The sequence below is a fragment of the Pseudophryne corroboree genome, chromosome 9, assembly GCF_028390025.1.
Source record: "Pseudophryne corroboree isolate aPseCor3 chromosome 9, aPseCor3.hap2, whole genome shotgun sequence".
Lineage (NCBI taxonomy): Eukaryota > Metazoa > Chordata > Amphibia > Anura > Myobatrachidae > Pseudophryne > Pseudophryne corroboree.
Window position 1 is genome coordinate 446,386,785 of NC_086452.1, and position 23,261 is coordinate 446,410,045.

At 43.7% G+C, this 23,261-nt stretch overlaps 1 protein-coding gene across 1 annotated transcript in view; it reads left to right on the forward strand.

The window, feature by feature from the left end:
- Nucleotides 1-23,261, forward strand: part of COL7A1 (collagen type VII alpha 1 chain) — a 215,617-nt gene that overhangs the window by 125,510 nt on the left and 66,846 nt on the right. The window contains exons 43-65 of the mRNA XM_063941553.1: nucleotides 579-632; nucleotides 1,383-1,454; nucleotides 2,617-2,676; nucleotides 2,830-2,865; nucleotides 3,312-3,356; nucleotides 5,272-5,307; nucleotides 6,394-6,438; nucleotides 9,662-9,697; nucleotides 12,530-12,565; nucleotides 12,649-12,681; nucleotides 13,166-13,237; nucleotides 13,509-13,568; nucleotides 13,814-13,849; nucleotides 15,584-15,700; nucleotides 15,785-15,829; nucleotides 15,963-16,034; nucleotides 16,781-16,825; nucleotides 17,264-17,299; nucleotides 17,479-17,520; nucleotides 18,536-18,616; nucleotides 20,451-20,486; nucleotides 21,714-21,749; nucleotides 22,414-22,494. Coding sequence (XP_063797623.1) covers nucleotides 579-632; nucleotides 1,383-1,454; nucleotides 2,617-2,676; nucleotides 2,830-2,865; nucleotides 3,312-3,356; nucleotides 5,272-5,307; nucleotides 6,394-6,438; nucleotides 9,662-9,697; nucleotides 12,530-12,565; nucleotides 12,649-12,681; nucleotides 13,166-13,237; nucleotides 13,509-13,568; nucleotides 13,814-13,849; nucleotides 15,584-15,700; nucleotides 15,785-15,829; nucleotides 15,963-16,034; nucleotides 16,781-16,825; nucleotides 17,264-17,299; nucleotides 17,479-17,520; nucleotides 18,536-18,616; nucleotides 20,451-20,486; nucleotides 21,714-21,749; nucleotides 22,414-22,494 — 1,212 coding nt within the window. The remainder of the gene's footprint in view (nucleotides 1-578; nucleotides 633-1,382; nucleotides 1,455-2,616; nucleotides 2,677-2,829; nucleotides 2,866-3,311; nucleotides 3,357-5,271; nucleotides 5,308-6,393; nucleotides 6,439-9,661; nucleotides 9,698-12,529; nucleotides 12,566-12,648; nucleotides 12,682-13,165; nucleotides 13,238-13,508; nucleotides 13,569-13,813; nucleotides 13,850-15,583; nucleotides 15,701-15,784; nucleotides 15,830-15,962; nucleotides 16,035-16,780; nucleotides 16,826-17,263; nucleotides 17,300-17,478; nucleotides 17,521-18,535; nucleotides 18,617-20,450; nucleotides 20,487-21,713; nucleotides 21,750-22,413; nucleotides 22,495-23,261) is intronic.

A 23,261-nucleotide genomic window follows, 5' to 3' on the forward strand; every position in this document is an offset into this window, starting at 1 on the left:
AAGCCAAGGTCCTTCCCTGAGCTTCCCTCGTAGAATCTGGGTGAGGTTCTCCAGAGTTGTATTGGAGAGAAAGTTAGATGACTAGGCTAAGCTCTTTTGGTAGACCATCCATCTTGAAGACAGTGCTGGGGGAGATGTAGTCAACCTTGAAGAGAGAAAAAGTGGAGAGAGATAAAGTACCAACCAATCAGCTTATCACTGCCAAGTTACAGGCTGTGTTTGAAAAGTGATAGTTAAAAGCTAATTGGCTGGTATTACATCTCTCTCCATTGTATCACCCATTGAAGGCCATCCAGTGATGGCCTATCACCAGACCAGAGAGGAAGACTCCTACACATTGCTGATTAGTGAGAGTGGTGGAGGCTTTGCTGATCTTCCTGTGACCAGATACCATTATAATACTCAGCAGTGCGTGTGTGCACAGTTACTGCAGGGAGTCAGGCATATGATTATATAGTGTATGGGAATGAGAAATGTCTCTGCCTCTGCTTTATGACCACGTTTATACTCATTTTTTTTTTTTTGCCTTTTTAAATTTCCGTGTAATTAAAAATGCACGTCATTTATTTGTCTTCCAGGGTCTCCCAGGACTGGTCAATGGGGTTGCGAGCAAAGGAGAACCCGGAAGTCCGGTAAGTGGGACATTTACCTTACACTTTATATCTCCATAATAAATTATCCTATGTTACCTCGATAGCTTCAATTTGTTATACAGGTTAAGTATCCCTTATCCAAAATGCTTGGGACCAGAGGTAGTTTGGATATCGGATTTTTCTGTATTTTGGAATAATTGCATACCATAATGAGATATCATGGCGATGGGAGCCAAGTCTAAGCACAGAATGCGTTTATGTTTCATATACACCTTATATACACAGCCTGAAGGTCATTTAATACAAAATATCTGTAATAATTTTTTGTATATAAATAAAGTTTGTGTACATTGAGCCATCAGAAAACAAAGGTTTCACTATCTCACTCTCCCTCAAAAAAATCCGTATTTCGGTATAGTCCGTATTTTGGAATATTTGGATATGGGATACTCAACCTGTATATTGTATTATAGTCACACTTGGGGCCGGATTTACTATCTGTCAGGTTTACAGAACTGCTAGTTTTTGGCATCTTTGACCGATAGATTTGCTAAGTCAGTGTGTTTTTGCATTGATTACTATTGCCCCTTGAAATTAATTTATCAACAACACCGACCATTGGCGGCTCTGTAAATCCGACGCATAGTAAATCTCCCCCCTAGTCACTAACATTTCCAGATTGTGTGAACATTAAAGAAGCTGAAGTTTACAGGGGAAGGAGGACATTTAACTGTTATACCATTAAGTAAAATGATGATTAAAGACAGCACCCTTTTTTTACATTTTCAGGGTCCACCTGGTCTTAATGGATCACCAGGCCTTCGGGGGCCACCTGGATTTCAAGGGCCAAAAGGCGATAAGGTGAATGGGCACTATACTGGGGGTCATGCCTCGTACCCACCATTTATAATGGTAGTATAGGACATAGGACATGAGGACACCCCCTGAGGTTAGAAGAAAAAAAATGTGATACACAACGGAGAAAAGGGTTCTTCACAGTAAGAGCAGTAAGGATTTGGAATTCTCTGCCAGAAAAGGTAGTAATGGTGGATTCAATCACTAATTTTTAAAATGGATTAGATAAATTCCTAGCTGAAAAAAATATCCAAGGATACAACATTTAATTAACATAAAATTATAATACAGGTTGAACTCGGATGTCTTTTTTCAACCTCAACAACTATGTAACTATGGGGCAGATGTATTTTGCCTGGAGAAATGATAAAGCAGTGATATGTGCAAGGTGATAACGCACCAGCCAATCAGCTCATAACTGGCAATTTACATACTGGAGTCGATTGGCTGGTGCATTATCACCTTGCACTTATCACTGCTTTATCACTTCTCCAGGCTTAATACATCTGCCCCTATGTTTACAACATGTAACACTGTTTCTTGTGTCACCATAGCAACTAACGCTGTTATTAATGTTTAGTAGCATTGCTGTAATGGTCTGTGATGTTCTCGTTCTTTGGAATGCATGTTGGCGCTGATTCATGGTTGTATGGTATAGACACCGCCGCTGTGCTTTTGTATGCAGCAGCTGTGCAAAATGATGCAAAAGCCGCAAGAGGCGTCTCCTGTTTAAAGATGCCCACTGACGGCTTTTCTGATCTAAAAACTCAAAACTTTGTTCCCGAGGTAATGAAACTGCAATTGAAGACCCAGCCACTGGCTCCGACATGCCCAGAAAATTAAGTTAAACTACCTCCATGTTCTAGAACAGTGGTTCTCAAACTCGACCCCACACGGTTCATGTTTTCCATGTCACCCAGCAGGTGCACTGTGTACACCAACTGTCACATTTTAAAAATCTACAGGTGACCTGCAAAACATGAACTGTATCTTATGATCAGATCAGTGTGATCTAGGTGTTTAATTTAAATGTGAGTGATACTGACCAATGGCTGGAAGCCTTGACAATTACAATGAACTATAATACAATGACACAATACCATGGCAATGCTTAGACAGTCAATATAGTAATATGGTGGATGGACTTAAGTTTGAATCATTATTACAGGGTGAAACTGGCGAAGGGCTCCCGGGTGTCGCAGGACGAACAGGAGATCCAGGTGACCGAGTGAGTTCCAATAACTAATTTACTTGTACAAATTTTAAAGGCTGTGCTCTATGCTGAAAACTTATGTTATGTTATTATATAATATATATATATATATATATATATAAAAATACATGACAATTTATATGTAATGACTAATTATATGTTATTTAGGGACCCAGGGGTCCAGCTGGGGAACAAGGAATTAAAGTAAGTAATGTTGAAAAAGTATTGTCATTTTCTGCCTAGGTTGTGAAAACACCAGGACATAAACTTGTTTATTTTTTGATTTATCGGACTAGTGACCTGCCATCCCCCATTTGACGGGTCTGCAGACTCTGCTCGTATGCCATGTTCAAGTAACCTATTGCTCATCATTATAGGTTCTCTTCTAAGATCTTTGTTTGAAAATAAGATAGCACATATCTGATGCATTGTTTTTTCTCCTGTGCCTGTAAATAATGTAGAGCAACAATAGGCCATCATTAAGTTCACACAGGGTCCTTCTAATCAGTTGTAACCAGTGTTCTTAATTCAAGAACACTGCATTCTCACTGCCAGTGTAGCCTGATCCATGGTGGATTTTACAAAATGTTTCTACAAATCTGGGACATGGATACTGTAATAATACATTGTCTTCTCCTGTGTTCTGACAGGGTGACCGGGGACAGCCTGGGCTGGATGGAGAACCTGGGTTGAAGGTGATTGTGACATCTTAGTAGATCTGCAAGAAACTTTATACAGCAATATAGAAATGACAATTCATAAAACTAATACATTGTGTTCTTGTAACTGTATTTGTTCATGTACTATTCACAACTGACCAGCAGGTGGCGTCTCCAATGTTTATTTCTAGCTCTTTATCATATCCTTGAGCAATTTTGATATATTCGGACAATAATTGTTCAACAACATGTATATAAACCTATTGGACTTGGGTCCTAGTATTTTTTATGTAGTGAGGAATCTTGTATTAGCTAATATCCCTATAATAAACAAGTGATTTAAACATGCAGTATGTATATACCCCTGTACATAAGATCTGTATAAATCGTGTATTCTGATGTCATAACTCCAGGGTTCATAAGGAAATTTTTAGTTTATAAGGAATAATGCGCCCCCTGCTGGAAGTTATTATGCATATCCCTTAAATACTCCACCTACAGCTTTGTGCTTCTTTCTGTGGTTGCAAAACTCCTCAGTGACTTCTAGTTCTTCATATAATTGCCGGTAGTGATTGCATTATGCCACATATAATATGCAGTAAGCAGTACATTGTTCTTAGTAGAGATAGTGAATGGCAGACAATAAAATGTAAGTGCGATAGGACCATAAAGTAGTCCATTTAATTTGCTTCATTTCTAGTCCAGTTTTCGTGTAACACAAAACAGGTGAAATCTTAAAGCTGATCAGTCACCTAAATACCGCAGACGCAGCAGTGCTATTCCTAAATATTCTACTTCCTGCGGCTGCATCTTAAATGTCGCCATTCTCTGCCCTTACACGACCTGCCATGCACTAATGCATTCAGAGACCGTAGTGCTGACCCTACCTTTCTGCCATGCTAGGTTCTGGCCTACAGTATGTCGCCCTTTAGGCGTGCCCATCCTGGGAAGCAGGCACTTTCTAGGATGTAGCCTATGACATCGCTATAACAGGGCAGCAGTGTGGCCTTTGCCGACCCACCCCCTAAATCCGTGAAGTCATGATGCCACGTGTAGGGGACCACGAGATCTGGAAAGTAGAGCTCTGCCCGGAGTATCCTAAGAATGCTCCGGGCAGCTTCACAGGCTTCAGGGCCTGCCTGGAGGGTCCCTTGGTTCTGTAGTGCCACTACTGGCGGCAAGGTGCCACATGCAGGTACTTTGGGGTAGAACGGTGCCACTCCCAGGGACCGCTCAGACACCCCTATTTACGGCCCTGGCCCATGAACTCAATAGGAACCAGTGACATCACTGAGGCGTGACTGTGAATTTTGGTCCTCGGCAAGAAGTGGTGTGTGGGCATAGCCACAATACATTAAGAACACTGTGACCCCTACGTAGATGAAACAACAGCGCTAAATTGGGTTAAGGATAAGGTTGTACTGCTTGGTAGGCCCGGGCCCCCAGGCAGGCACCAGTCAAGGTACTTTGTCCCGACACCCGAATCAGCACACCTGGGTGTGTGGCACAGTGATTTCAATGATGTCACTAGTTCACAGATTACTGGTATACTGACTGCTGTTCACCTGCAACATGGCTGCCTGCGCTGTGTGTGTGACAGGTTCACTTTGATGAAAGAACTTATTATATACTTTGAGCTGGATTGGGATTTGGTGGAGGTCACGAGGGGAGGTGGGGGGGGGGGGGAGGTCACAGATACTGTGCCAGATAATTTGTACAGTATCTGTAATAGCGCTTATAAATGTCCACAGTACAATAAGAAAGTTGTAAAACTGTTCCTATTGTTATTCTTTTCACCCCGCCCCCATTTCTGTCCTGGCCCTGACGCCCCTTTTCCTCCAGGACCCAGAGATGTCTGTATAGCCACCAAGACAAATACGCCCAAAATAGAGTTAGTCTCGTGCTGGCAATATGTAATTTTATGAAGGGTTAACCTGTGTTTACATTACAGGGAGATCGCGGTCCCCCAGGATTTCAAGGACTTAAGGTCAGTAAAAAAGATGTTACCTTAAATGCTGCAGTTCCATAGTAACAGCCTTCACTCAGCTTTATCGATATATTTGTATTAACCGGGTGGTTGAACGCTCTCCTGGATATCAAGCGCTGGAAAGAGACTGTTCCTGGCAGAGTGGGACGAACCACAGTGCCATATAAACAACAGAGCAGCCAGGGTGGTCGCCCAGGGGCCCCCACACACTGGGGTACCCCTACACATACCTCATACTTCCCCTTTCTTTGTTGCCCTTCTCTGGGAGAAGTCAGGAGAGGAAATGCAGCTGCCCACTTCGGGGGGGGGGGGGCGGCATTGTCGTTTCTAAAATGTGTGCAACGTGTGCGGTGCACACAGGCCCCTGGGTCCATGGGGGCCCTCACATTGCACCTACGTTTAAATACTTACCTGTCCAGAGTCCTGCATCAGGCGCTGCAGCCGTGGCAAAAATTACAACCAAAATGGCCGCGAGCAAGCACAGCAGTGAAATGAGTCTATCCTGAACATGGCAGGCGCCATGTTTCCGGAGGCCTGCACATACGCAGTATACTCCGGCTAAATGCCGGAGCCTACTGCATCGGGGCAAGGAGGGGACCCACAAACGGTCTGCACAGGGACCCCCTACTCTGTTAAAACGCCCCAGGGGGCGGTACCAGGCACTTACGTCATTTGGCCCTGCCCCATGTCATGGCAAAACAAAATGCAGCGAATCACATATACGTGCGGATGGAGCGCGGCTGCAATTCACATCTTAGTGCCGTCCCCTCCATAGCTAGTGAGACTGGAAATATTTATTTTTTAATTTTTTTAAATGTATACAGTTTAGTAAAAACTATTTTTCTGATGTCTGACACAGACACTTTACTATATCCAATAATGTATATCACTTTTCATATCGTTATAAACTACAGTACATTATAGTTATCTGTACAACAGTATATGTCTCCCAATTCATGCACATTGGACAGAGTTTGTATTTAATGGTTTCTGAGATCAGAGTGCCGCGTTATCAGCAGTTTACCTTGGTGCGGACAGATATTATATACTGTAATATTATTATAACATTACATTTCTACATTCCAGGGAAACGCAGGACAAAATGGGCAGCTGGGCCCGGCAGGCCCTATGGTAAGTCTCTTAAGCTTGATACGTTATATTAAGTCAGCACACCCCATTTTTTTTGGGGGGGGGGTTATTACTTTGTTGTAGTGTGGTCTCGGGCATGGTATCATTAATTACAGATTGTGCTGCCCTGCAGGATTTTCTTTCTTTCCTAGGAACAGCCGCCCTGCAGCATTTTCTTTCTTTCCTAGGAACAGCCGCCCTGCAGGATTTTCTTTCTTTCCTAGGAACAGCCGCCCTGCAGGATTTTCTTTCTTTCCTAGGAACAGCCGCCCTGCAGGATTTTCTTTCTTTCCACTGGGCCTGGGTTTAGGCTGGTCCTTTGATCTTACCCTGTGTCCGTCTCAGGATTGGGTGCATACAATTGTAGTAGTATTCTGGCCATGTGGCAGGATGCCGCAGACAGAGTTTCAACAATATATACAGTTGTGCTTATAAGTTTACATACCCTAGCAGAATTTGTGATTTTCTGGCCATTTGTCAGAGAAAATGAATGATAACTCACAAACTTTTCTTTCACTCATGGTTAGTGGTTGGGTGAAGCCATTTATTGTCAAACGACTGTGTTTACTCTTTTTAAATCATAATGACAACAGAAACTACCCAAATGACCCTGATCAAAAGTTTGCATACCCCAGTTCTTAATACCGTGTATTCCCCCCTTTAACATCAATGACAGCTGGTAAAGCTGTCCATTCCTCTTGGCAAAAAGCCTCCAGTTCCTGTAAATTCTTGGGCTGTCTTGCCTGAACTGCACGTTTGAGATCTCCCCGGAGTGGCTCAATGATATTGAGGTCAGGAGACTGAGATGGCCACTCCATAACCTGCACTTTATTCTGCTGTAGCCAATGACAGGTCGACTTGGCCTTGTATTTTGGATCATTGTCAAGTTGGAACGTCCAAGTACGTCCCATGCAAAGCTTCCGGGCTGATGAGTGCAAATTTTCCTCCAGTATTTTCTGATAACATGCTGCATTCATCTTGCCATCAATTTTGACCAAGGTGGTCATTCCGAGTTGTTCACTCGCTAGCTGCTTTTAGCAGCATTGCACACGCTAGGCCGCCGCCCTCTGGGAGTGTATCTTAGCTTAGCAGAATAGCGAACGAAAGATTAGCAGAACTGCTACTAAATAATTCCTTGCAGTTTCTGAGTAGCTCCAGACCTACTCCTGGATTGCGATCACCTCGGTACGTTTAGTTCCTGGTTTGACGTCACAAACACGCCCTGCGTTCGGCCAGCCACTCCCCCATTTCTCCAGCCACTCCTGCGTTTTTACCTGGAACGCCTGCGTTTTTTAGCACACTCCCTGAAAACGGCCAGTTTCCGCCCAGAAACACCCACTTCCTGTCAATCACTCTACAATCACTCAAGCATTGAAAAAACGTCGCCCGAACTTGTGTAAATCTCCAAAGTTTTGTGTAAAATTACTAAGCACATGCGCGCTGCGTACCATGGGGGGTCATTCCGAGTTGTTCGCTCGGTAAATTTCATCGCATCGCAGCGATTTTCCGCTTAGTGCGCATGCGCAATGTTCGCACTGCGACTGCGCCAAGTAATTTTGCTATGAAGTTAGGAATTTTACTCACGGCTTTTTCTTCGTTCAGGCGATCGTAATGTGATTGACAGGAAGTGGGTGTTTCTGGGCGGAAACAGGCCGTTTTATGGGCGTGTGGGGAAAAACGCTACCGTTTCTGGGAAAAACGCGGGAGTGGCTGGAGAAACGGAGGAGTGTCTGGGCGAACGCTGGGTGTGTTTGTGACGTCAAACCAGGAACGACAAGCACTGAACTGATCGCAGATGCCGAGTAAGTCTGGAGCTACTCAGAAACTGCACAGAGATGTCTTTTCGCAATATTGCGAATCTTTCGTTCGCAATTTTACTTTGCTAAGATTCACTCCCAGTAGGCGTAGGCTTAGCGTGTGCAAAGCTGCTAAAAACGGCTTGCGAGCGAACAACTCGGAATGACCCCCCATGCGCATGCGCATTTTCCACCTAATCGCTCCGTTGCGAAAAACGGCAACGAGCGAACAACTCGGAATGACCACCCAAGTTTCCAGTGCCTTTGTAGCTCACACATCCCCAAAACATCAGCGATCCACCTCCGTGTTTCACAGTAGGAATGGTGTACCTTTCATCATAGGCCTTGTTGACTCCTCTCCAAATGTAACGTTCATGGTTGTGGCCAAAAAGTTCAATTTTGGTCTCATCACTCCAAATGACTTTGTTCCAGAAGTTTTGAGGCTTGTCTCTGTGCTGTTTGGAGTACTGTAAGCGGGATGCTTTGTGGCATTTGCGTAGTAATGGCTTTCTTCTGGCGACTCGACCATGCAACCCATTTTTCTTCAAATGCCTCCTTATTGTGCATCTTGAAACAACCACACCACTTTTTTTCAGAGAGTCCTGTATTTCAGCTGAAGTTATTTGTGGATTTTTCTTTGCATCCCGAAAAATTTTCCTGGCAGTTGTGGCTGAAATTTTTGTTGGTCTACCTGACCGTGATTTGGTTTCCACAGAATCCCTCATTTTCCACTTCTTAATTAGAGTTTGAACACTGCGGATTGGCATTCTCAATTGCTTGGATATCTTTTTATATCCCTTTCCTGTTTTAAACAGTTCAATTACCTTTTCCCGCAGATCCTTTGACAATTCTTTTGCTTTCCCCATGACTCAGAATCCAGACACGTCAGTGCAGCACTGGATGAAAGATGCAAGGGTCTTTCAGGAGTCCAGAAACTCACTGAGCTTTTATACACACACACTGATTACAAGCAAACAGATCACAGGTGAGGATGGTTACCTTTAGTAGCCATTCAAACCCGTTTGTGTCAACTTGTGTGCATGTTATCAGGCTAAAATCTCCAGGGTATGTAAACTTTTGATCAGGGTCATTTGGGTAGTTTCTGTTGTCATTATGATTTAAAAAGAGTAAACACAGTTGTTTGACAATAAATGGCATCACCCAACCACTAACCATGAGTGAAAGAAAAGTTTGTGAGTTATCATTCATATTCTCTGACAATTGGCCAGAAAATCACAAATTCTGCTAGGGTATGTAAACTTGTGAGCACAACTGTATGTATATATATAGTAGCAGTGGATTCCCAGCAGTCTCTGTGCTTACAGATGATGGTCCAGTGCCTGCACCCCAGATGTATCAGAACATTAAGCAACAACAATACTATTACACTCACTTAGAATGATAAAGTACGTCCTTTTTTTTTGTACCAGGGGCCTTCAGGATTACAGGGAATACAAGGTGAAAAGGTAAAATGTGTATTTCATTTTTAAGTATTTTTTTATATATTCGAATTCAAAGATTTATTTATCTTACTTATAGGAAACTTTTTCACTAACTCACAAGGGTTCATTAAGCAGCTGTGTGAACAAACAACAGATAGCTAAACATAGGTTTACATCTACCATGTGATGAAATTGTACAGTTTATTATGTATTCTCTATGATACTCATGCTGAGTTGGATGAAATTTATGCCTAAACTATAACTGAAAGGAGAGAGCAGTAGTATATGTGCCTGGGTTACACCAGGAGAGAACAGTAGTATATGTGCCTGGGTTACACCAGGAGAGAACAGTAGTATATGTGCCTGGGTTACACCAGGAGAGAACAGTAGTATATGTGCCTGGGTTACACCGGGAGAGAGCTGTAGTATATGTTCCTGGGTTACACCGGGAGAGAACAGTAGTATATGTGCCTGGGTTACACCGGGAGAGAACAGTAGTATATGTGCCTGGGTTACACCAGGAGAGAACAGTAGTATATGTGCCTGGGTTACACCGGGAGAGAACAGTAGTATATGTGCCTGTGTTACACCAGGAGAGAACAGTAGTATATGTGCCTGGGTTACACCAGGAGAGAACAGTAGTATATGTGCCTGGGTTACACCAGGAGAGAGCAGTAGTATATGTGCCTGGGTTACACCAGGAGAGAACAGTAGTATATGTGCCTGGGTTACACCAGGAGAGAGCAGTAGTATATGTGCCTGGGTTACACCAGGAGAGAGCAGTAGTATATGTGCCTGGATTACACCGGGAGAGAACAGTAGTATATGTGCCTGGGTTACACCAGGAGAGAACAGTAGTATATGAGCCTGGGTTACACCAGGAGAGAGCAGTAGTATATGTGCCTGGGTTACACCAGGAGAGAACAGTAGTATATGTGCCTGGGTTACACCAGGAGAGAACAGTAGTATATGTGCCTGGGTTACACCGGGAGAGAACAGTAGTATATGTGCCTGGGTTACACCAGGAGAGAACAGTAGTATATGAGCCTGGGTTACACCAGGAGAGAGCAGTAGTATATGTGCCTGGGTTACACCGGGAGAGAGCAGTAGTATATGTGCCTGGGTTACACCAGGAGAGAACAGTAGTATATGTGCCTGGGTTACACCAGGAGAGAACAGTAGTATATGTGCCTGGGTTACACTGGGAGAGAACAGCAGTATATGCGCCTGGGATACACCAGGAGAGAACGGTAGTATAGGCGCCTGGGTTACACCAGGAGAGAACAGTAGCATATGTGCCTGGGTTATACCAGGAGAGAACAGTAGTATATGTGCCTGGGTTACACCAGGAGAGAACAGTAGTACATGTGCCTGGGTTACACCAGGAGAGAACAGTAGTATATGTGCCTGGGTTACACCAGGAGAGAACAGTAGCATATGTGCCTGGGTTATACCAGGAGAGAACAGTAGTATATGCGCCTGGGTTACACCAGGATAGAACAGTCGTATATGCGCCTGGGTTGCACCAGGAGAGAGCAGTAGTATATGTGCCTGGGTTATACCAGGAGAGAACAGTAGTATATGCGCCTGGGTTACACCAGGATAGAACAGTAATATATGCACCTAGGTTACACCGGGAGAGAACAGTAGTATATGTGCCTGGGTTACATCAGGAGAAAACAGTAGTATATGTGCCTGGGTTACACCAGGATAGAACAGTAGTATATGTGCCTGGGTTACACCAGGAGAGAACAGTAGTATATGTGACTGGGTTACACCAGGAGAGAACAGTAGTATATGCACCTGGGTTATACAAGGATAGAACAGTAGTATATGTGCCTGGGTTACACCAGGAGAGAACAGTAGTATATGTGCATGGGTTACATCAGGAGAGAACAGTAGTATATGTGCCTGGATTACATCAGGAGAGAGCAGTAGTATATGTGCCTGGATTACACCAGGAGAGAACAGTAGTATATGTGCCTGGGTTACACCAGGAGAGAACAGTAGTATATGTGCCTGGATTACATCAGGAGAGAGCAGTAGTATATGTGCCTGGATTACACCAGGAGAGAACAGTAGTATATGTGCCTGGGTTACACCAGGAGAGAACAGTAGTATATGTGCCTGGGTTACACCAGGAGAGAACAGTAGTATATGTGCCTGGGTTACACCAGGAGAGAACAGTAGTATATGTGCCTGGGTTACACCAGGAGAGAACAGTAGTATATGTGCCTGGGTTACACCAGGAGAGAACAGTAGTATATGTGCCTGGGTTACATCAGGAGAGAACAGTCGTATATGCGCCTGGGTTACACCAGGAGAGAGCAGTAGTATATGTGCCTGGGTTACACCAGGAGAGAACAGTAGTATATGCGCCTGGGTTACACCACGAGAGAACAGTAGTATATGTGCCTGGGTTACACCAGGATAGAACAGTAATATATGCACCTAGGTTACACCGGGAGAGAACAGTAGTATATGTGCCTGGGTTACACCAGGATAGAACAGTAATATATGCACCTAGGTTACACCGGGAGAGAACAGTAGTGGGTGGGTTATTTTGTTTCTGTGCAGGGTAAATACTATTTTAGATTTCAGTTTGAACACACCCCACCCAAATCTAACTCGCTGTGGAGGACCCTTGCATTGGCCTATATTATCAAACCTAGCATGAATAGGGGTTTCACCTGTTTATTGTTTGTTGATTCAAAATTAAAATAATCTGTTACAGAGTTGGCCACACCATTGTCATGTGTAGTATTTCCTCGCTTCAGTCAGCCTTATGGAACATCCATTTGTGTTGATGTCTACATTATAATATGCTGCGCATTTACTGTTTGCGTGTAATTTCAGGGTGAGCAAGGTGCTCCGGGCCTACCTGGGAGTGCAGTAAGTAATCTATTCTATATCCATTCTATCATACATGCAGCTGATGCAGGTAGCAATGTATCTAACGTACGTATTTGTTTCAGGTTTCCACTGCCGTCGGTCAGAAGGGTGAAAAGGTAAGGCCATAAAGAGTCGGGCAAAAACAGTTTTGGGGTCTGTTATCCAGAATTCTTGGGACATGGGGCTGATTCAGACCTGATCAGTGCTGTGCGTTTTCGGGGTGCCTTAAGAACCGCGTTTGGGAACCTCTGCACTATTTTTTTAAGATGGGTTCAACAAGGGTCTGAGAACCTTATCATACAGTACTCCGGCTTGTCTGGGATTTCCTCAGCTTTGAATCAGGTGGGAATACAATAACCTCTAGCCAATCAGATCATCGGAAGTATCAGATCTGCAGGAGATGACTACGCTGATCTTGTGGGGTCTGGTGACCTAGACCATTGGTACAGAGCGCAGATAGGACCCTTCAACAACCATCTGATGTCTTTCTTGCAGTAGGGCGATTAGGAAGAAGCCTTGTCTTAGTAATAGTTGGCAGCACAGGGGAAGGTACAGTATAGAATAACTTTCTTATGTATCGGTCTGTTCCTTTATTTACAGGGTGATCGTGGTATATCAGGGGCAGAAGGCACAAAGGGTGACAGAGGCGATCCTGGAGAGAAGGGGGAGAGAGTGAGTATCTACAGGACATCCTTATTCAGCCAATAACTGTGGCTTCTCTGATTCCTGGCTGACAGCCGTACATAACCTACTGTATGTCTGTGACTCATGTAGTTTAAAATACAAAACAATGTGTTCTATCCAGTGAATATAATATACCTGGTGATGAACATTAGGTTCATAGAAAATATGTCAACACCTCTCTATAGCCTTCAACTGTCATATTTATTTTTTTGCTATCTTTTACTTTTGGGGAATGACCGCCTGCTTGTTTTGTAATTAGGGGGCTCAAGGATACGGCACCCCTGGCCAACCGGGTGAAAAGGGAGAACAAGGGGAGAGGGTGAGTTCTGCACTGTGTCTGTCATACGTCTTATTCTGGGGAAGAGAGTGCTGTAATGGGGAAAGATTGCCGTTACGTGGAGTCCTGTGCTAATGATAAGTATATAGAAACGGTAAGCGGATATTACAGATATAACGGAGTAGAATGTTATCTGGATGGGTGATAATGTTTGGAACCTGTCAGGTGTTAATCAAGTAATCATGATGCTTCTTATACTGAGTATAATATTTTACTTTTTCTACTAGGGTCTCATAGGTCTTTCCGGGAAGACAGGTCAAAAGGTATGGACATCCGTCTTTAGTCATTTATTGCTCTCATCCTGTGTATTCCATCATCTTACCGCAACACCAAAGCATTTTATGGTTACTTCTGATATTTCTAATCATTTTTTACCTAAATAATGTTTTCATTTTCAAGTTAAGGCTAATTGTCGCCTAGTATGCTGTATTTTATTTGTGCATTAGCAGTTAACAAACTTCAGGTATTGGTGGTCATTCCGAGTTGATCGCTCGCTAGCTGTTTTTAGCAGCCGTGCAAACGCTATGCTGCCTCCCACTGGGAGTGTATTTTAGCTTAGCTGAAGTGCGAACGAAAGGATTGCAGAGCGGCGGCAATGTTTTTTTGTGCAGTTTTAGAGTAGCTCAATACCTACTCAGCGCTTGCGATGACTTCAGACTATTCAGTTCCTGTTTTGACGTCACAAACACGCCCTGCGTTCGCCCAGCCACGCCTGCGTTTTTCCTGGCACGCCTGCGTTTTTTTTTAACACTCCCTGAAAACGGTCAGTTGACACCCAGAAACGCTCATTTCATGTCAATCACTCTGCGGCCAGCAGTGCGACTGAAAAGCTAGACCCTGTGTGAAACTACATCGTTCGTTGTAATAGTACGTCGCGCGTGCGCATTGCGCCGCATACGCATGCACAGAAGTGCCTTTTTTTGCCTCATCGCTGCACAGCGAACGAATGCAGCTAGTGATCAACTCGGAATGACCACCATTGTGTATGTCTCATCCACGACTGATAACTAGAGTGACCTGTTTCTTGGGGGGCTTCAACTGCGCCCCCATCTGGTCTTGCTGACTGGTGCTTTAATATTTCAGAGTTACACAGATGATCATGATTGACAGGTGTGTAGTAAAAAAAAGAGGGGGGCATATAATTGGACAAAAGTAAAAAAAACATTGGAATAAAAATGAAGAACCCAGAATCCTCCAGTAGACTGCAAAGGGCCAGCAAAAGAGACTTGTATCCTACATGGTAATAAAATGCACAGGACTCAGTGACACAAATTTGCAAATATATGAGAAACCACCAGACGTGTCAAGGCTTCTCTGCTCAGTGGGTCCTACAGTACATAATGATAGTCCCACTTTGGGTCATATATTTGCTCATTATACCGTCAGTAGGGGTGGGATTTAGGGATCCGGTCTCTAGGTTGACAGTAAGTAGGTTGACAATGTTTAGGTTGACCACTATTGGTCGACAGTAAGTAGGTCGACTGGGTTTCTAGGTCGTAAGGGTCTTTAGGTCGACATGTTCTAGGTCAAAAGGTTGACATGAGTTTTTCACTTTTTATTCTTCATTTTTTTTACGTTTTTATACTTAATGATCCACGCGAATTACGATTAGGAATAGTAACCGAAGCATGGCGAGTGAACACGGTGCACTAATTGGGGTTCCCGGTCACTGTACGGAGAAAACGACACCAAAAAAACATTAAAAACTCATGTCGACCTAAACACCCCATCGACCTAGCATCCCTGTCGACCTTCTTACTGTCGACCAATAGTGGTCGCCCTAAACCTTGTTGACCTACTTACCATCGACCTTACATACCACACTCGGGATTTGATGTACTTTAGCATACCATAGCTACTGGCATTACCAGGCAGGAAAGAATAGAAAACACTTCTAGATCTACTCTTCACTTATTGTTTATAGATGTTCCTCAGTTCTGTCAGGGTACAGAAAACTAAACATGGTATTTACTGGATTTGGTCAATTTTCTCCCCAGGGAGAGCCGGGTACCCCAGGGGAGGATGGGGAGTCTGGAAAGCCAGGTCCGCCAGGACAGATTGGGCTTCGTGGCAAAGAAGGAGAACGAGGAGAGAAAGGAGATGAAGGGACGCCGGTAGGTCTGATCTCTAGCTTACAGTGACCATGGCCTGATGTAGAGCCGCACATAGCCTGATGAACCCATTCCGTCTCCTTGCAGGGTGATGCCGGCATTCCGGGGAAGAACGGTGAAAGAGGCCTGAGGGTAAGGTGGAACCTTAGTGCAATATAGACACTACTTTTAATATTGTAGCAACTGGATGTTTGTGGATCGATACAAAGTTCTTCTCTCTGACCTTTTGTATTACATCCTGATGGTGTCATTTTTATTTGTCCAGGGTCTTCCAGGCGTAAGGGGCAGCCCAGGAGAGAAGGGGGACCAAGCAGAGCCGGGAGAGCCTGGAAAGGATGTGAGTAGCAGTTCCCATGTTCATCCGATCAGTAACAAAATGGAGTCCAGCGGATGTCCAGAACCCACTGAAAAGTCAGAAATCACATATACATTAGTGTGCACAGTAATCTACAATATAGACATGGCAGATTAGTGGTCAACCTTGGTTCACATTGAATGGTGAATCCCAGCCTGTATCGGTCTCCATGTAATGTATTGCATTTGGAGTAGAATCCAGCCATAGGCGCCAACTAGGTAGTGGCGTGTGTATAATGGGGGCACGTAGTGCGGTACATGAGGGCTCCTGGGTCCAGGGGGGCGCACACTGCACACCTTAGACCCATTATAGTTGTCTACCTGTTCTGCTGCCGCCATCGCCATTCTTCAGTTGAAATGTTTTTTATAAATTGGCTCCAGCGTCATAATAATGCAGAATTATTTTGCCGTGACGGGAAGTGGTGCCTATAGCTGTAAAGGGGACATTTATCTCCCTCAGCAGCTGGCCCAGGCCCACACTGGGCACCTCCAAGAGGCCCGGGCCTGGGTAATTAGTATCCTTTTGACCGTGTAATATCCACAATATTCAGGTGTGTACAGTGTATGTTTATGAATCAGTTTGGCTGACGTTTAGGCAACCTCTACTGTGCCTGTGTTTCCTTATGTAGAAAATGGGCCTTTTGGGCTTGAGGCCTAGCAGTTGTCCATGAGGTAAATATAAAGGCCTATACAAGCTCGCACATCTTACATCCTTTTTGTTTTCCATAGGGAAACTCTGGCCCCGCTGGCCCTAAAGGTGATCGCGGTGACGCTGTGAGTACGGATTTCCTCCTCTTTCACATTTCTGCCATAATGTGCTGCTGTCGCTTTTCTATAGGCTGCCGGTGTGTACATATAATGTACAGTATAATGGTAACAGTATAATGAGCAGAGGTCAGTTGGACATGGAAGGTGGTAGGAGAAGCCCCATTAGGTTGTGTTGAGATGGAGATTTTTTTGGTTTAATTTTTAGTGAAAAACTTCAGGCACTTTTCATTAGGGGGTGTAGAAAAAACTGCCAATGTTCCAGGCCTGTACCAAATGTTTTCTAGAGAACAACTTGCATGGACATTTACCAGCAGGTTTCTAGGGAAATATAGATCCATGGATCTCTATGACACGCCAATTTCACTTTCCACGGTGATAGCTAAATGAAAAAACAGAATCATCTTTCTCACTTATAATATATTACTACCTCTTCTCTAATTTTAGGGGCCTCAAGGAATTCAAGGTCCACCAGGAAAACCAGTAAGTATATATATATATATATATATATATAAAAATTCTTCTTTCTAAAAAATGTCTGGAAGGCGCTCGATGGTGTCTTCAATTATTTTCAGCCTCATTTGACCATCTTTGTTCTTTTCTATGTTATTTTTTTCTACTTCGTTTCGTTCTTTGGGTCTCATTTTTTTATTTATTCTTAGGGATCTGTTGATTCTGTACTCGGTGGAGTGAAGGGTGACAAGGTGAGTGCCTCTGCTGCAGCATTCCATGGATGATTGGCTCCTGCAATGTGACTCCCAGCCAATCACTGGAGCTTTTATCACAGCTAGGCTTCTTTTCCAGCCGGCCACTCCCACTTATCCCAGCTCTGTGCCATGTGACATTGTATCATGTACCACCAAAGCTGTAGACCCATCAACTTATTCTGAGTTCAACTGATTCGTTGTAAAAGCGTTACTTGGCATTAGGAATATAAAGTGCCCATCCAGCAGTCTATAGCGCTAATAAAGGGAAGCCTTGAATTGGAAGCCTTTGGGCAAGGTGACTCGCTAACCACAGGTTACTGTTCCCAATAGATGTCCACGTGGATAGTAAAAGTGCTGGCCCACCAACCTGGCCCCTCCCCCTGCCGTCACAGGTCACATGGTTGTGACGTCAGCGGTCCTTTAGCCCACTTGGATCTACCACCTACCATTTACTATCTGTTGGCCTCACGCACCATTACTCCGGTGATCTCTTTGGAACTATGGCACTTGCACCACATTCCTGAATAAATCAGCGGACTAGTGGTGCCGGCGCCATATTCATGAATTGCCGGAAATACAGGGCTTACGCATAAGGTTCTAGCAAGGTGCCAGAGTCTCTGGGCATTTTGTCAGGGGCTAGTGGACCCACAGAAATGTAAAAAACGGCCCCTTCCTGTGTTATAATGCAATTTTTTACTCCAAATACAAACATACCCCCATTCCTCTGTCTTTGGTTTTTAAAGGTTTATTTCACCCAAATAAAAAAATAATAATAATTGTTTTAGTAGAAATAAGTAAAATATCATACAACTATTTTTTAATTCTTTGTTTCCACCATGAACTATTTTATTTAGTTGTGGTTGAGCCTCTTCTTGGAGAGCTGTCAAATAAGTTCAGTCAACTGACTGCAAATGGGGGGCTGGGTGGGGTGGAACCAATGGCAGTCTCCCTACATACTGTAAATGTGTGCCATATATAATGTTGTTGATCTATAATTGCTGTGTATATTTAGGGTGAGGATGGAGACCCCGGAGAGCACGGAATGAAAGGACAGAAGGGGGAAGCTGGTGTAAATGGGCTCCCTGGAGAGAGGGTGAGTACCCAGCGGCACTACTGTACTGTACTGTAACACACGTCTTACTGATACTGGCAGTGACTCTTCATCAGGACCCAGCAGCACTACTGTGCTGTACTGTAACACACGTCTTACTGATACTGGCAGTAACTCTTCATCAGGACCCAGTGGCACTACTGTACTGTACTGTAACACACGTCTTACTGATAATGGCAGTGACTCTTCATCAGGACCCAGCAGCACTACTGTACTGTACTGTAACACACGTCTTACTGATAATGGCAGTGACTCTTCATCAGGACCCAGTGGCACTACTGTACTGTACTGTACTGTAACACATATCTTACTGATAATGGCAGTAACTCTTCATCAGGACCCAGCGGCACTACTGTACTGTACTGTAACACACGCCTTACTGATAATGGCAGTAACTCTTCAGCGGGACCCAGCGGCACTACTGTACTGTACTGTAACACATGTCTTACTGATAATGGCAGTGACTCTTCATCAGGACCCAGCGGCACTACTGTACTGTACTGTAACACATGTCTTACTGATAATGGCAGTGACTCTTCATCAGGACCCAGTGGCACTACTGTACTGTACTGTACTGTAAAACATGTCTTACTAATAATGGCAGTAACTCTTTATCAGGACCCAGCAGCACTACTGTACTGTACTGTACCACATGTCTTATTGATAATGGCAGTGAATCTTCATCAGGACCCAGCAGCACTACTGTGCTGTACTGTAACACATGTCTTACTGATACTGGCAGTGACTCTTCATCAGGACCCAGCGACACTACTGTACTATACTGTACCACATGTCTTATTGATAATGGCAGTGAGTCTTCATCAGGACCCAGCAGCACTACTGTACTGTACCACATGTCTTACTGATAATGGCAGTGACTCTTCATCAGGACCCAGCGGCAGTACTGTACTGTACTGTAACACACGTCTTACTGATAATGGCAGTAACTCTTCATCGGAACGCAGCGGGGCAATGCTCATTTAGAAGTTGCAGTACATGAAAATTAATCTAGTTGAATATTCAGCCCTGTTGGCAGCACCCTGGAATTTCCTGACCCTGGCAATCTGTATTTTTAGAAATTTAGGTATATTAAATTCCTCCAATCCAGGGGGAATGGGGCGTTCATAGGCACAGTTCAGTAAAGGGGTGTGTTTCACGCAAATGTGGCCCATTTACCAGTTACAGAGCAGGGGCAAATAATCCCTGATGACAATGACTTGTGGTAAGCCAGGCGCATGGGCTGCCAGGGCAAAGACGTAGAGCTCCAGATGTGCAGACATATCCTATTTTGCTTTCTTTAGTCATTCTTGCACATTTTTCTCCATCAGCCACATAAGAGCACCTGACAAGCGCTGTTCCTGGTGCATAATAGTACACAATGCTCCCACCTTGCCTACGTTCCCCCCTATATGCAGAGTTGTACACATTTTTTTTCGATCTGCTCTGCCCGTCTGTACACTTGGCTTGATATGCGCAACTCTGCGTAGCCCGCAGTCCCATCAGTGCACCATCACTGATCTTCACCCACATGAGATCGCCCCGCTAGTGCCCAGTAACACCCTAAAGTCACAGTTGGAGATGTGATTGAAATGCGGGCGTTTGTACTTGCATGCGCTCAGTTCCGGATCATGCGCAGTGGGAAATTACACAAGACGCTCTTCAGGAACGGGCGTACATTCAACCCTGCATCGGCTCACTGTGTTTCCCTTACACACAATGTGATCATTGTAAAATGACACAATGTTATGGAATATTATGGTAACTTGGTTACTTCTAAGTAGGATATTGTCATTTTAATAATGTTATCTTTATGCAGGGTTTAGAAGGTACAAGAGGCCCGCCAGGGAATCGGGTGAGTCTCCATAAGTATTTATAAAGTAGCAGGACTAGTTCTAATAAAAGTTTAATGTACTAGTATATATACAAATATACTGTGTAGCAGTTTGTTCCCCTATTCTACTGGTATGCGTTCAGGATCCCGGCTGTCGGGAGCCCCACTGCCGTAATACCGACGGCGGAATCCCGACAGCCGCCGTCCTACCTCCACCCTGAACTAGGATCTCCTACACGCATGCTCCCCATTCATCTAACAGCTTCTCATAATAAACCTGCACTTGCCGGAGCAACTGTGTTACTGCGTTTCCAGTAGAACTGTTCCATATACAGTATAAACCAAGCTCAAGAAATCACCAAATAGTATCCTAGATAATATTTATTAGATTAGGGGGACATTTACTAAGCAGTGATAAGAGCGGAGAAGTGAGCCAGTGGAGAAGTTGCTCCATCAACCAATCAGCAGCTCTGTATAATTTTATAGTATGCAAATTATAGATGTTACTTCAGTGCTGATTGGTTGCCATGGGCAACTTCTCCACTGACTCACTTCTCCGCTCTTATCACTACTTAGTAAATGTCCCCCTGTCCTTTATGCATTTTATCTCATCGACTTCAGACTTATTTTAACTAAGCTTTATTATAATATAAATAAATAGTCACCGCGCTGTGATAATATGTAAGCAGCTTGTGAGAATACACTTATCATTAAGCTTTATTATGTTTTATATATATATATATATATATTCTATTGTATGAAATGATTACTCTATATTTAATTCAACAGTCAATTCAGATTTATTTTGGTCTCTTCTGCTCTTGTCCATCAATAAAATTCACATTTTATACGATCACCTACGATTCCACTCATTGCTATGCTCAAACGATCATATCCACACAATATCAGGAATGTCACTTTGCCTAGGTGCAATTAAGCTATTTCCAAAATTATAGCATACCGGTCCCTATATTCCGTGCAGGCAGCCATTGTGTGAGCTTGTGAACCAAGTGGCTCTTCATGCCTTGTGGCTCAGTACTGGCTCCAGTTGAAAGGATCGGTCACATAAGCATAAATATTGCATAAATATGGTGTCATACCAGGAAAGAGAGGGCCCTTATAGTCACCTCACCCCATCTAGGATTGGCGTATGCTGCTGCCCAGTTAGACCTGACGTGTGAAAACCGTTAGGTGAATGTAACAGGACAATCCGGGAACTGGTGACATATCTGTGTTTCTCTTTTACAGGGTGATCCTGGAGATCGCGGGGGCCCAGGTGACAAGGTAAGCAACGTCGGCTCTGAACTGGACAAAATCAATTACTTGTGCTCAGAAATTTTCTAATGTGTCCTCCTACAAATCATTACCGCCTCCATTTTGAAATCTCTGGATGGTAGTCATGAATGGCTGCCAGTCACACACAAGCTCATTGCACTCTACAACAGTAATCTGATGGCACAGGAGGGAGAAGTAGGGGAAGAGGATTCTACAGTGCAGACAGAGCTCAGAGGGCTTTCAAAAGCTTCTCTGCTCACTACATCAAGTTTTATGTGTCTGAAGTTACCACAGAGATCATGTGACACTGTGAAAGCTATGCAGTTTTATCAATCATTAATAGCAGCCTGAAGAAACAAACCAAGGAAAATGCTACAATGTTTTTTTCCATGACATTGTTGCTTTAGTCACATTCTGACACACAGAAAGATAGAAAGCTGTGAATTTTTATGTGCAGGGTCTACAAGGAGCCATTGATAATGTCTTATTTGTGCAGACTTGGGCCCATGCTGGTGTCCTTCATTCCACCGGATCCTGTGCTAATAAAATCCAGATTCCCAGTGGCATGAAGTGCATTGGTTGAGCCTGTGAGCAGCATTCAGTTCAAGTGTGTCCCACCAATGATCTGTGCGCACCGTAGTCATGTGATTATATTCTGTACATTTCGTTTTAGGGTGAGCGTGGGCCACCAGGAAATGATGGAAGAAACGGACTTGATGGAAAACCTGGACAACCGGGGACGCCAGGACTAAGAGTAAATAGAAACAGCGCTGAGATACTGTTAAAGTTTACAATTGCCTCATGTTAGCATTCACCTCCACTATTTAGCACCAAAAGTGGAATTAAAATCTCTTTCAGTGAGGTTAAAAAATTATCATTAAAGTCAAATTCACAAAGTCGTAAAAATGTGTTTAGGAAGTTGATGTCCTGGAAAAATGAAACTTTTCTTTACCAAAACTGTCATATAAATGAGTTAGAGAATGTGTTTTACGTCCTGTTTTGTATTTATTTTAGAACATTCTGAATAAAGATTAGCACTAACCCAACAGCCCCACCCTGAGCCCCGACAACCCATCACCTTTGCCTTCTAGTGGAACTGCCATGGGGTCCATCCTAGCCCTACACTGCCCACAGTCATTTGTATTTGATCTGAAGAAGTATTTCCTCTACAACAGTGGGCTGTGAGCACAGATCCTTCGGGTTTCTACTCATCGGGGGAAGCAAGTTTCACGGGGGGAGGGCGGGGGATTAGATTTCTACATAAAGTTTTACTTTAACATGCAGTTGCACTTTTTAATGACCTTGGATGTTAAGCAAACAAGTCTGTTTTTCCTACATAGTTCCTAGAAACTACACAGTTTTGTTAATTATAGTAATATTAGTAATATTGTTTTAAATCAAAATTAATGTTCTCTTTGTCAGAAATGTAGGCATTTTTATAGTACCTTTATTAATTTCTTTATTTCCAGGGAGTATTAAATCTTAAAACGTAATTATGTACATATGAGCAAGACCAGCCCT